Below are 12,068 nucleotides of genomic sequence, written 5' to 3'. Positions count from 1 at the left end.
ATACTTAAATACCTACACATGCATACATTCATGCATAGATACATATTTGATTGCTTTTTCACAGAGTGTAAAAACAACTAATAATGTGTACATATTATACACACAGATTATACGTTCCTTCTTTGCTCGGTTCAGTTTATTTAGGTTTCTTATATATATATATATATATATATATATATATATATATATATATATATATATATATATATATATATATATATATATATATATATATATATATATATATATTAGAAACCTAAATAAACTGAACCGAGCAAAGAAAGAACGTATAATCTCGGTCGCTGAGCTAAATTAGCTCAACACTAACGCTGAGGTCCTTGGATGAACATTACAACAACTTTAACCTTGATGGAAAAAAAGAAGTTTAAAATATCACACTTCAAAAATGTTACTAAATCCAAGACTTTAGTACAAAGAGGAAGATCCTGAAACTCTTCTAGAAGAGTTGGCTCCTGTTCCTGAGCTCCATATTGCAATGAGAATAGCAAGTAAACTTGCAGTGCTTTTGTTTAGTGTATGGCCTTTGTTTGAGAAGTGGCTACACTCAAACTACATCATGTTTCAAGGATACCAAGTCATAGGATTTAATGGAAACAAAGCAAGCAAGTTCCTGAAATTGGTGGATATTCTTGAGAGAGGTATCATAAATGATGGAAAGTATGACTTATTACCAATTGTAAACTGTCTTAGAAAGTTTAAATGGCTTCAAGCAGAAGCATTTAGTATGGTAGTAGGGGATAACATCGAAACTGCTGTTCTGGAGTTTAAAAAGTCCTATGCAAATTTAATTGAATATGTGCATGACACATTCGAGGGTATTGAGCTCACTGTTACATGGAAAGTTCACATAGCAGTATGTCATATACTTCCTTTTCTTCATTCTTGCAACTGCGGCCTAGGAGTTTACTGTGAGCAAACAGGAGAAGCAAATAATCATGAGTTCAAAAAAACGTAGAGTAGATACAAATGAAGAATTAACCGTAAAGATTATGCAAAACGGGTAAAATCCAGTGGTGTTGAACTTGCATCAAAAAACATAAAGTAGATCAAATAATTATAATTTATTTTAATGTTTATAATTTAGAGTAAATATTGTAAAGTATACTATTTCTACCATTCAGACTTATAATAAAACTAGTTAGCATAAAGTTTTCTTATTTTGCGCTTTAGTTTTTATAGGATAGCTGATTTTTGATTTTTTTTCTTCAAAAATTTTTCGAAAATTCCAACACCTCAGAAGTTCTAAATGTTATAAATGATGTCTTCTAATATATACCCAACTATTGAAAAAGAAAAATCAGACCTGGGGAACCACTCAACCTGACGGTCACTCTGGTCCACAGTGCAGCTCTTTTGGGCTCGTGATGAAGCTCTAGTTCCTAGTTAATATGGGTTGATAAAATTCTTTAACACATTTCACGTTACACCTAGAAAGTAATACTTCTACTGCTTTTTATCATGAATTAAAAGTTACGTGCACAACATTAGTTTATTCTAGTGTTAGTATTAACTGCTATGTGTTTCAGTTTTTAAAAATATTCAAAATTTAGCGGTAGAGAAAAAAATTACTAGTAAAAAATTCCTTTTAATATTTACTTTAAAATAAGTTTTACAAACAAGAAATTTACAATCTTATTAGAATACAAAACTTGAAAAATTATGACTTTATTTAAAAAATTTAAACAATAAAAATGATCATTTTATTGAAAATTATCGTTTTCTATAATTAATAACAGTAGAAAAAAAAAAAAGAAAAAAAAAAGAAAAAAACGAGTTTTATAAACATTTTCACAAAACACAATAACAACTTTTCGAACTTTAACAAAATTGATATAAATTTGAGAACCAACCAATCATCAATCTTCGATCTCAATATAATTAATAATTTCAAAGTAATAAAAAGTTATCGAGCGCCAAACGCATCTTATAAAATTTACTAATCGCAAAAACAGCATATAAAAACTTTTTAAAAAGCATCTTTTAAAAACAGTGAAACAAAATGTAATATTTACATTTTACAATGTTATATTGAAATAATGAGTTTGAAAAATAAATAAGTGAAATATTTGTATACTATTAATATAATAATACGTTAACATTAATGTAATTAGCGTTTCTTCCTTGCATAACTAGCGAATGTCGGTGTTGTCCCAAGAGATTGCGTTTCATCGATGTGTTCATTATTTTGAACGTTTAACAAAGCGTTTTTTACATACTGGACATCTGAAGGATCAAATTCTCCATACTTTAATTCTAAATAATTCCGTACCTAAAGATAACAGAACGTTTAATGAAAGAGAATAATAGTTGATAATCGGTCACATCTTCGAATGATATCAGTTCGATTAAAATATCGAGATTAAACTGCCGGGTCATAATAGAGTTATTACATTTTTTGCCTCTACTAATTGGAAATCCTGTAGTTGTTTTTGAAAACCATAATTTGGGTCGACAACTTTTCGAGCCACACGCACTGCCAAAATGGCTTCATGCCACTCCAAATTAGTTGTAGCCATTAAGTATGCAGCACATATCGTGCAGGAGCGAGATACACCAGCAATGCTAAAGTCAGTTATAATGTAAATAATTTACAATAAACAAAGTTTAAAGCCATCAATTCACTCAAGCAACAGATCTTAAATTTCATTATTAATAATCATATGTAAGTTAATTTGGAAAAAAGAAGAAAAAGTCAACGAACCAATGAACGAGTACGTTTCCTTTTCGCTTCCTACAAGAAACAATTTTTTGCGGTGAATTATAAAACATAAACTTCTGTTAAGAATTATAAGACATCCGGTTTTTTTTTTTATCATTGAATTCATTTTAAATGAAGCAGCCAAACTCACCTAGCTTCGTGTATGAATTCAACACACTCTTTAAAATGTTTAGCACTAAAGAAATAATTACGCTTTTTTTAAAAACCATTTGAAAAAATCATGGAGCAAATTTTCTGAAAGATTAGCACATGCAGATGATTGTTAAGTTTTAAGACAGACTTTTGATGATGCATTTAAATTCAGAAATTAAAACCACAAAAAGTCCTAAAGTTTCCGGAATAAATAGAAAAAACAGAAATTGTTTCTATCTTGATTCATCTTTGATTCAGTTCTTCAGCAGAGCCTTGCTTTTTAATCAGATTGATCATCTTTCTTTTTGGTGTCACTTTTTACTGCATCATCAAAAAATACTGTGGTAATCAGCTCCTCATTAAGGTACTACATATCTGAGGAATAAATTAACAACAGCAATTGAGATGGCCTTGTTAACACCATCATTTCTTCAAAAAATTCACCTCTCTTAATACAGATTGTTTATGAGTTAGTTTGCACTACTGTCTAAATATCTAGACTTTTAGAGAGTGCAGCAACTCGGCCATTCACTTAGCTGCATTACTCCAGGGGCTGTAAGTCAAACAGCATGTGGTGCAATACCACCCAGAAATAATACAGGGTGGAGCAAAACTTAAATTATCTTGAACAAGTTTTAAAAACTATATTCTTGGTTTTAAACTATTGCAACTATTGTTACATTGTTAAGCCACCATCGATTTGAAAGGAATCTTTAGAAACAAGCACCCAGCTCATTGTATGCTTCTGGGAGTTGTGGCATCTGATGTCAAAAAAGATGCCTCTCCATTTTTTTAAACCTGTTAAAAAATTGGGAGCTGAGGTTTATTATAAGTTCCTACGAGAAAAAGTTTTGCCATGGCTGAAGGTAAATTACCCTAATGGGAATTATGTGTGGACCCAGAATAGGGTGCTCTGCCTAATAACACAAAAAAAAGTACTGAAATTCTGAAAATTCAATTTTGTAGATTTTTGGCCAGCCAGTTTCTGGCCTATGCCCAACCCCCTAGACAATTTTTGAGATTAAGGTGGGACAAAATATCTAGAGACTTCATTTTGAACAGCTACAACACCTTTAGAGGTTGTGTACAGGTTGTAATAGAAAAATAAGGCAGCCATATTGAATAAAAGGTTACTTAATACAAACATTTGTTATATTATATTGATATATTGATGTCAATTGGTTGGTTATTGAAAAATAAATTATTACATATAATGTCTTTGATTTAATAAGTTTTACTGCCCCACCCTTCATAATACCCATATAACATATAATTAGCCGACATTAACCTTCTAAGTAAGATCTGTCTTCAGCAATCCTAATCAGTGACATGGCATTTGAATGTACAAATTAAAATAGTTATTCTAAATCATCAATTAAGATTCAAAAAATTCACATGGAATGTTAGAAATTCATTTTTTGAATCTAATATCTGTGCATTTTAGTGAAGCATAGAGTAAACCTAAATGAAATTAAGTTGGCAGTGATGGTTAATGGCACATTCAGTACTGCTCTAGATTTTCCTGTCTTCTTCTTTGCTTACAGTTATTTGTTTTCTTTCAGCCAACATAACTGCAGGTTTTTCTGTATGTGCTGTAAGTATTGCTAACTGTGATTATAATAACTTTCTTAGCTGTTTTTGTTATATATATGGTAAGTTTGTAATTAAAAAATATATTTTGTTGATAAAAGGGTACAAACTAGGAACACAGGTAGGATTGAGGCTCTAACCAGATATTTTTAAAAGATTCCTCATACATAGGGATGGAATTTACATTATTTGCATCACATTATCAGCAAAAATCGTATGCACAACATAATCTGGTTCAATCCCCCATTCAGTAAAAATAAGCTGTGTAGTGTGAATTTAACCTTAGATCGACAAATTTTTAACAGACTTAAATAAATTACTTCCAAAGTGACTGGTACTTTTATTTTTTACTGCATGTTTCTCATCTGATTTTGATAGAGCTGATACACACACACATACAATCAATTAAATAAATATATTCTGAATTCAATGTACTTCAATTAAGTAATATATTCTGCATTGAATATGCTTTAAATTCTTCTGAACTGAATTTTTACTTTTATCAAGTAAGTATATTCTGGAAAGTCAATAAGATTTTTTTTTAAAAAGTCATACTATTCATCTACTTAGCTAGACTTTCAGAAAATATATCACACCTGGTGCATATTAATTTACCACAAGGGTGTGATTGTTTTTATTATTGATTCTTCAAAAATAAATAATTTTGATTACATATAATATTCCTTTCCATTACTATTGGCTGGTTTTGCAGTTTATCTTAATTGTTTATCATTTTATAATAATATCATTTTAAATTTATATTTTAACATGTATAATAACAAAATCAAAATAATTTCGCACAAAAAACAAAATAATTTTATGATAACTGAAAAACAAAGATTCAAACTCGTAAAAGATAAATTACAAACAAATGCTTGCTTCATAAATTTAATATTATTAAAAATCAAAAAAATTTAGCAATCTACAAAGTTAGTTAATTTGTAAAGTAACTTATAAGATTTACAAATTGGTAATCAAAAATTAAAATTACTTACATATCCTCCCCAGGACTATCTGAAATCTCGACACATTTGTATTCAATATTCTAAAAACAAAACATACAAAATACAATAAAAATCTAATGCCATATTAAATGATAATAAAATTTACATAAGAGATAAAAAGACAAGAATTTAATGCTACACCAAAATTCAAATGTTAAGCATTATGACAGAAAAGTTTAGCAAAAATTAAAACTAAAACAGATTTAAAATTTCGCCTGATACTTCAAGACTTGGCTTTGCATTATCATGAATAGCTAAAATATGTGTAATATTATTGCCAGTTATCTGCTCCATATCTTTTGCATCTATAAATTTAAACAAATGAAAAAGATGCAGAAATGTCAGGCATTAAATTTTTACACATAAAAAGTTTAGTAAAAAAAACAAAACAACCAACCTCTGAAATTTCCAATAAATAAACCTGGCAAAACCTAAACATCAATGACAAAAATTTTAAAAAAATTTTGTTTCAAAAAGAATGTAAAAGAAAGAAATGAACCCAAGTGAAGAATTGTTCTGAATCTTTATATATAATGTATCAGATATAAAAATGCAAGATTTACTAGCATTAAAAGTAAAAACCTTGTTCATGCCATTTCCCATTTTATGTAAAAATCCAAGCAATGCACAAAATTTAAAACATCTTCAAAGTATAAATAATGCAATTTCTAAAGCGTAATAGAATACAGGTTATCTTTCAATGCTATTCAACTTTTTTTTAATTTTAATCCAACAAAATATTTTTAAAAACTTTTGTTTTAAAACCATCTAGTGAATATCTGGATTATATGCTCTAGATTTTTGTTTCTTAAATGGTTTTTTGAACAAAACAAAAAGATATTAAAACATGAAGACAAACAAAAAATATAAACAAAATTATAAAATATGCAACTCGTCGTTAAACCAACTTTAAATAACAAAAATAATAAAATAAATAGATACATTTGCTCTGAAAAAAAAAGTCTTCAAGGGCTGTAAGTGTGTCTGGTGAGATCACAAACAAAAAAAATTATTAATAAAATATAAAAATATACATCTATAATCGATTAATTATGACTTTAAAAAAATATGGTTTATCAAACATAATATATATAGTTCATTAAATGTAAATTGCAAATTAAATAAAATTTTAAAAATTGCAAATTAAATAATATTTTAACAAAAAGCAGCTAAAATGTCCTTAGTGGAGAAAAATAATAGACAATAATATTGAAAAAACAACTTTTTATAGCAGAGAAAAAGAAGAAACTGAAGTTTTCTTTTAAAACTAAACTCTTTAATAACTTAACCAGAAAACATTTGAAAGTAGAAAAACTAAACCATCATGCATTTTTTAGTGTTCAAAATTATCAGTAAGTTTTGCTATTAATTCTAAAATTTCCTCATGGGAGTGTTGCCATAAATTTACTTGCTGTGTAAGATACTGCTGTGGGATGCGTTACCATGCGATGATTATTTAACACATTTTGAATATATTCAACATCTGTCAGCTTTATTTCACCAAAACGCTTTATCAACTTTTGTTTCATCTTTAAATAAAAAAAAAGTGTTAAAACATTGATATTGTAAAAATGATTTGTTGCAATAATGTACAACAAATATCTCATACTTCTTACTTTGTTACATCAAATCAAAAATCGAACTTAATAAAAGTAGTTAAACATAGTAAAAATGATAACCATCATAGTTATGTTAAAAGCGAATAAACAACAACAACAAAATCCAATAAGTACAAAGACCTTAAATACCTTTAGAGCATCTCTTGATTCAAAAACTTGTAATTGAGCTTTAAAACCATAATTAGGATTAATTTCACTTCGAACTGAGCGAACAACTATTGATGCTTCTATCCAGCCAAGGTTGGCTATTGTCATTAAATAAGCAATGCATATTGTACTTGAACGAGATACCCCAGCAAGGCTAGCAGAAAAAATACTTTAAAATAAACTAGCATTAAAAAATGGTAGAATCATTTTTATTTGTTTGTTTTGACGTGTGCAAATCTAGCAGTAGATTTTAAGAACCAATAAATTTAAGTCTACCATTTTATCTCTAAAAACATTTTCATTTAAAATATACAGAAAATTTAAACTTAAAATATAATGGTTTTGTTTCTGAAATGTTTTTGAAAAATCTTTTTTTTTTTATTTGAGTTGCACACATGAAATATTTAATTCAACAGATCCTAAATGTTAAATAGTCTAAATGTATCCATAACATTTTATTATATTGTTATATCGTTTTTCATATGAATATTGTTAACAGAGACGGTTAGGGAAATGTGGATATTTAAGTTTAAGATTACCAAAAAACTAAACTCTGTCATTATTCTCACACATAAAACTATATATTTTTAAGAGATTAATAACACAAAACTTAAACATGAATGGTAAAAAACTGTCAAATGATATTGAATTATTTCATAGCTTTTCACAAGTTATTGAATTGTTTCATAGCTTTTCTGCAGTTACATCTTATATTATATACAAGGGCATGTGTATTTAATCAATTAAAACACATATTTGACAAAAAGCTGTTTTACAAAAAACTGAATAAAACAGCAAAATCAGCTAATTAAAAACCATTTAATTATCAAAAGCCAATAAATAAAAAAGACATAAAAATTATTACCAGTGCACCAAGACATTTCCATATAAAGACCTAAATATAACAGATGTCTTACATTTTACACATTTAAAATATTCAAAATAAAGTCATAAAAATTTCATAAAAAACAAGTAGCATGGTATAAGCTGTGGAATAAGATATTTTTACGAGAGATTTTTTAATCTTTGTTTTAGAGCACTTCTAAGGGCTCCTTTAAAAGCCTCAACAATTTTCTATTTTAATCCTCTTTCAAGCTTTTGAAAAAAAAACTGAAGAAGCCTTTTCCTCTTAACCTTAAGAACCTTTTTAGTACGTTTTCACTAAATTTGATGAGGCTATGAAAAGGTTTTTTTTCTTGCAACCTAAAATATATAAAAAAAACAACAACTAATTAATGCCTCATAAAACATCTAGCAATTAATATTCTTATTTATATTATTTTAATCTCTCTTTCACCTGATATTTCTAACTACAAATTCAGAGAATATTAATAAATGTAACAAAATTAAATTTTCAGTACCTGTACTTTATCCATAAAACATGCAACTAACTTAGTTTAAAAGTAAACAAATATTATTTAACAAATTAATCAGAAACAAATACTTCAAATAAAATATAGTTTGCAGACCAGAATTTATAGTCAAAACTAAAATCAAGAAAAAGAAACTTCTTTATCAAACATCAGATAAAAAAAACATTTTTATACTTTTTTAAAACACTTTTTGAGCTTATCAAAGCAATAAAAAAAAAAAGCTGAAGAATTTTACAGTTTACATTACATACTCACAATCAGAATTTATAATTTTACCTGGCTTTATGAATAAAGCGGATTGCTTCTTTAAAATACTTTGAACTAAATAAATCAAATATAATTTAAGAAGTATTTTTACAAAAGCTTAGAAGTTAATATATTTACAAATAATATACATAAATGGATACATACATACATGCATGCATGCATACATGCATACATATATACATACATACATGCATATGTATACATACCTACATACATGTATATGTATGTATGTATGTATGTATGTATGTATGTATGTATGTATGTATGTATGTATGTATGTATGTATGTATGTATGTATGTATGTATGTATGTATGTATGTATGTATGTATGTATGTATGTATATGTGTATATATATGTATGTATATATATATATATATATATATATGTATATATATATATATACACATATATATATATATATATACATACATATATATATATATATATATATATATGTATGTATATATATATATATGTGTGTATATATATACACACACAGACATACACACATGCACAGGGTGGTACTGATAAATTAGGATAAATTCACCATAAAATAAAAAAAGTATTTTATAAAACAAATACTAACTTTATTTTTAAATTCAAACATCTGAAACAAAGGCAGAGTAATTAGTTTACCGATTACTCAATAACCTTAGTAACTATGACAGCTTTTAATTGGAATCTGTGTGAGGATTCACACATCACTCTTAGCAACTATGACAGCTTTTAAATGGAATCTGTAAGCCTGGATCTGATGTTCTTGTTCATATGACTGATCACCTCAGAACAACTATTTTTACAGCATTTATAGCATTATGGAGGACATTGTTGAACTCTGCCTCAACTACCCCGCATATGTAGTTGTCAAGCGGGCTACAGTCTAGTAACCCACAAATCAGGTGACCAGGGAATACCACATTCTTTGTAAGCCAGGCCTGAGTTGTTTAGGCCTTATGGGTAGGTCCCAAATTTTGTTAGAAGCTGACCATTTCTCATGGCATAGTACTTCAATCTCAGGTCTTTTGCATCTAGAAGATATTTCTGTGGTGTATGTCCATTTCATTGACCAAGGCAATTTTGGTTAATCTGTGTAGCCAACAAAATGGCAAATGACTCATTTCTTTTTATGTTGCAGAAATGTGCATATTTTTTAGATGAGGGAATGAACATCTCTGCAGCATCATAATTCCTTTTAACTTGGTAAACTAAGCTCTTTTGTAGCTTGTGAAACTCATTAATTTCCTTGGATGTTCTTCTGATGCATAGAACAATAATAAAGGCAGCTCTCTTGTCATATTCAATGGATATTGTTATGTTTACAGTCTTAGTGACTATAGTTTTTAAAAGATGATAAGTATGTTTAATCAATACTGCATAAAGATGTCAATATATGTTCTTAATCTATTAGACAACAAAGTTCATCCTAATTTACCAGCACTACTATGTGTGTGTATATTTATATATAGAAAATAGCAAAAAAATACATACATATTTTCATGTGGTTTATCAGCAATTTTTATAAACTTGTATTTAACTTTCTAAAAACATAAAGGCAGTGTTATTTTAAAATTACTTTAGGCCTAAAGTTGAACACAGAGTCAAAAGAGTAGCTAAGCTCCTTTTAACAACAGCAATGATAAAAAATATTAAAAAACAAAAGTAGTTGATTTGTTAAAAAAGAGTCTTAAGTTGTTCATAATCCACAGTATGGTTTTCAAACCTTAAACTTCCTGGAAATAATGGCTGATGCCCTGAAGTATTATTTTTTCAAGACCAAGATAAACACAATCCAATTATCATTTTATTTTGTTAAATTGCAAATGTTTTTCTTAAATAAGTAATAACTGTAAAGAAATATTATGAAATGTAAATAAATATTATAATAATATTACAATATTATAATATTGTATCTAAAACCATACCTTGAATAAAGGTGTTGGTTTAGGATAGTCGAGGATGGATAAGATGTGTGTTATATTGTTTGTAGAAATCTGCTCAAAGTCTTTAGAGTCTTAATGTCAAGGAAAAAATCTTAGATATTAATCAAATAATCTTAAATTTAAAAGACATTTATTACAATTCTATTTGTTAAGAGATACAGCAGTTAAAGATCAGCATCTGAATCTAAATTTAAATCTGATTTTAAATCTCACCTTTTAAACTCCCCAGATACAAACCAGGGATAATCTTAAAAATAATAATCTTAAAATAATAATTTAAATGAAAACCAGGGATAATCTTAAAAATAACAATTTAAATGAAAACCAGGGATAATCTTAAAATAATAATTTAAATGAAAACAAAATATTAAAGTTAAACAAAACAAGCAACAAGCTTAAATCAGCAAACTGTAAAGCTATATTACAAACATCAACTAAAATTGCAGTACAAGCTCACAAGAGACTTTTCCAAAACATTTGAAACTTTCACATGACTAAAACTAGTTGGATATGATATTAATAGCGATTTGACTGATGGAAAATTTTAATTTAAAATTTGACACCATGTCATAATTCTACAAAATAAATCTGAATGGAGGAATGTTATAAGTGGTGTTTAGCACATATCAGTTTTTGAACCATTACTAATAACATAAACATACATGATTTAATGATAAATACTAATGATAAATTAAAAAATCAAACCAGAAACATACAAAAAAAATTATTTAGAACTATTTTATTACAAGTTGAGTTGAATTTACCTTGTTCATGCCATTTCCCATTTTCATTTAAATACTTTTAATTGACATTATATTCTAGAGAAAAACATTTATCATATTATAAAATTATTAACATCTTTTAATAAAAATATCAACATCATATAATTATCATAAATACCTTTAACTAAAAACTTAATTTTTGTTCAACTTTTTTTCATGGGAAAGTTTAATATTTCACACTTCTGAAAGTTAATCTAATATTTCACACTTACTAAGTTAATCTAATACATAACACTTCTGAAAGTTAATCTAATATTTCACACTTACTAAGTTAATCTAATACATAACACTTCTGAAAGTTAATCTAATATTTCACACTTACTAAGTTAATCTAATACATAACACTTCTGAAAGTTAATCTAATATTTCTAATATTTCCTTATGTTTGGAGCAACTATGATCAGATAACTTTATAGAAAACCCGTTATCTTAATTTTTTTTAACAAGAGGAAATGATTTAAGGCTGTGAAATT

The 12,068-nt window shown here is 27.3% G+C and overlaps 2 protein-coding genes and 1 pseudogene across 3 annotated transcripts; 1 reads left to right on the top strand and 2 right to left on the bottom strand.

The window, feature by feature from the left end:
• The first annotated feature begins 342 nt into the window (after window positions 1-342).
• Window positions 343-1,066, top strand: LOC149878561 (uncharacterized; annotated as a pseudogene).
• An 815-nt stretch (window positions 1,067-1,881) lies between these two features.
• LOC145193297 (dual specificity protein phosphatase 22-like) lies at window positions 1,882-6,256 on the bottom strand. Its single transcript, XM_090073234.1, has 8 exons — window positions 6,049-6,256; window positions 5,864-5,897; window positions 5,689-5,771; window positions 5,458-5,507; window positions 2,871-2,915; window positions 2,723-2,752; window positions 2,412-2,583; window positions 1,882-2,290 (listed from the first exon to the last, which is right to left on the bottom strand). The coding sequence occupies exons 1-8, from the start codon at window positions 6,067-6,069 to the stop codon at window positions 2,129-2,131; spliced, it is 597 nt and encodes a 198-aa protein (XP_089929360.1). The 5' UTR covers window positions 6,070-6,256; the 3' UTR covers window positions 1,882-2,128.
• Window positions 6,257-6,720: 464 nt separating this feature from the next.
• LOC149878560 (dual specificity protein phosphatase 22-like) lies at window positions 6,721-11,662 on the bottom strand. 2 transcript variants are annotated; one of them, XM_090073232.1, is made up of 9 exons: window positions 11,578-11,662; window positions 11,027-11,060; window positions 10,796-10,884; window positions 10,362-10,411; window positions 8,882-8,926; window positions 8,367-8,435; window positions 8,098-8,127; window positions 7,215-7,386; window positions 6,721-6,995 (listed from the first exon to the last, which is right to left on the bottom strand). In XM_090073232.1, the coding sequence occupies exons 1-9, from the start codon at window positions 11,602-11,604 to the stop codon at window positions 6,849-6,851; spliced, it is 663 nt and encodes a 220-aa protein (XP_089929358.1). In that variant the 5' UTR covers window positions 11,605-11,662; the 3' UTR covers window positions 6,721-6,848. The 2 variants fall into 2 exon arrangements, with proteins under 2 accessions (XP_089929358.1, XP_089929359.1); XM_090073233.1 differs by lacking the exon at window positions 8,367-8,435.
• Between the last annotated feature and the right edge of the window lie 406 nt (window positions 11,663-12,068).

The sequence above is a fragment of the Hydra viridissima genome, unplaced genomic scaffold (assembly GCF_058129835.1).
Source record: "Hydra viridissima isolate aposymbiotic clone 2 unplaced genomic scaffold, HvirCarnegie_v1 scaffold_15, whole genome shotgun sequence".
NCBI classification, from domain to species: Eukaryota; Metazoa; Cnidaria; class Hydrozoa; order Anthoathecata; family Hydridae; genus Hydra; species Hydra viridissima.
This window is presented reverse-complemented; position numbering and strand designations above follow the sequence as displayed.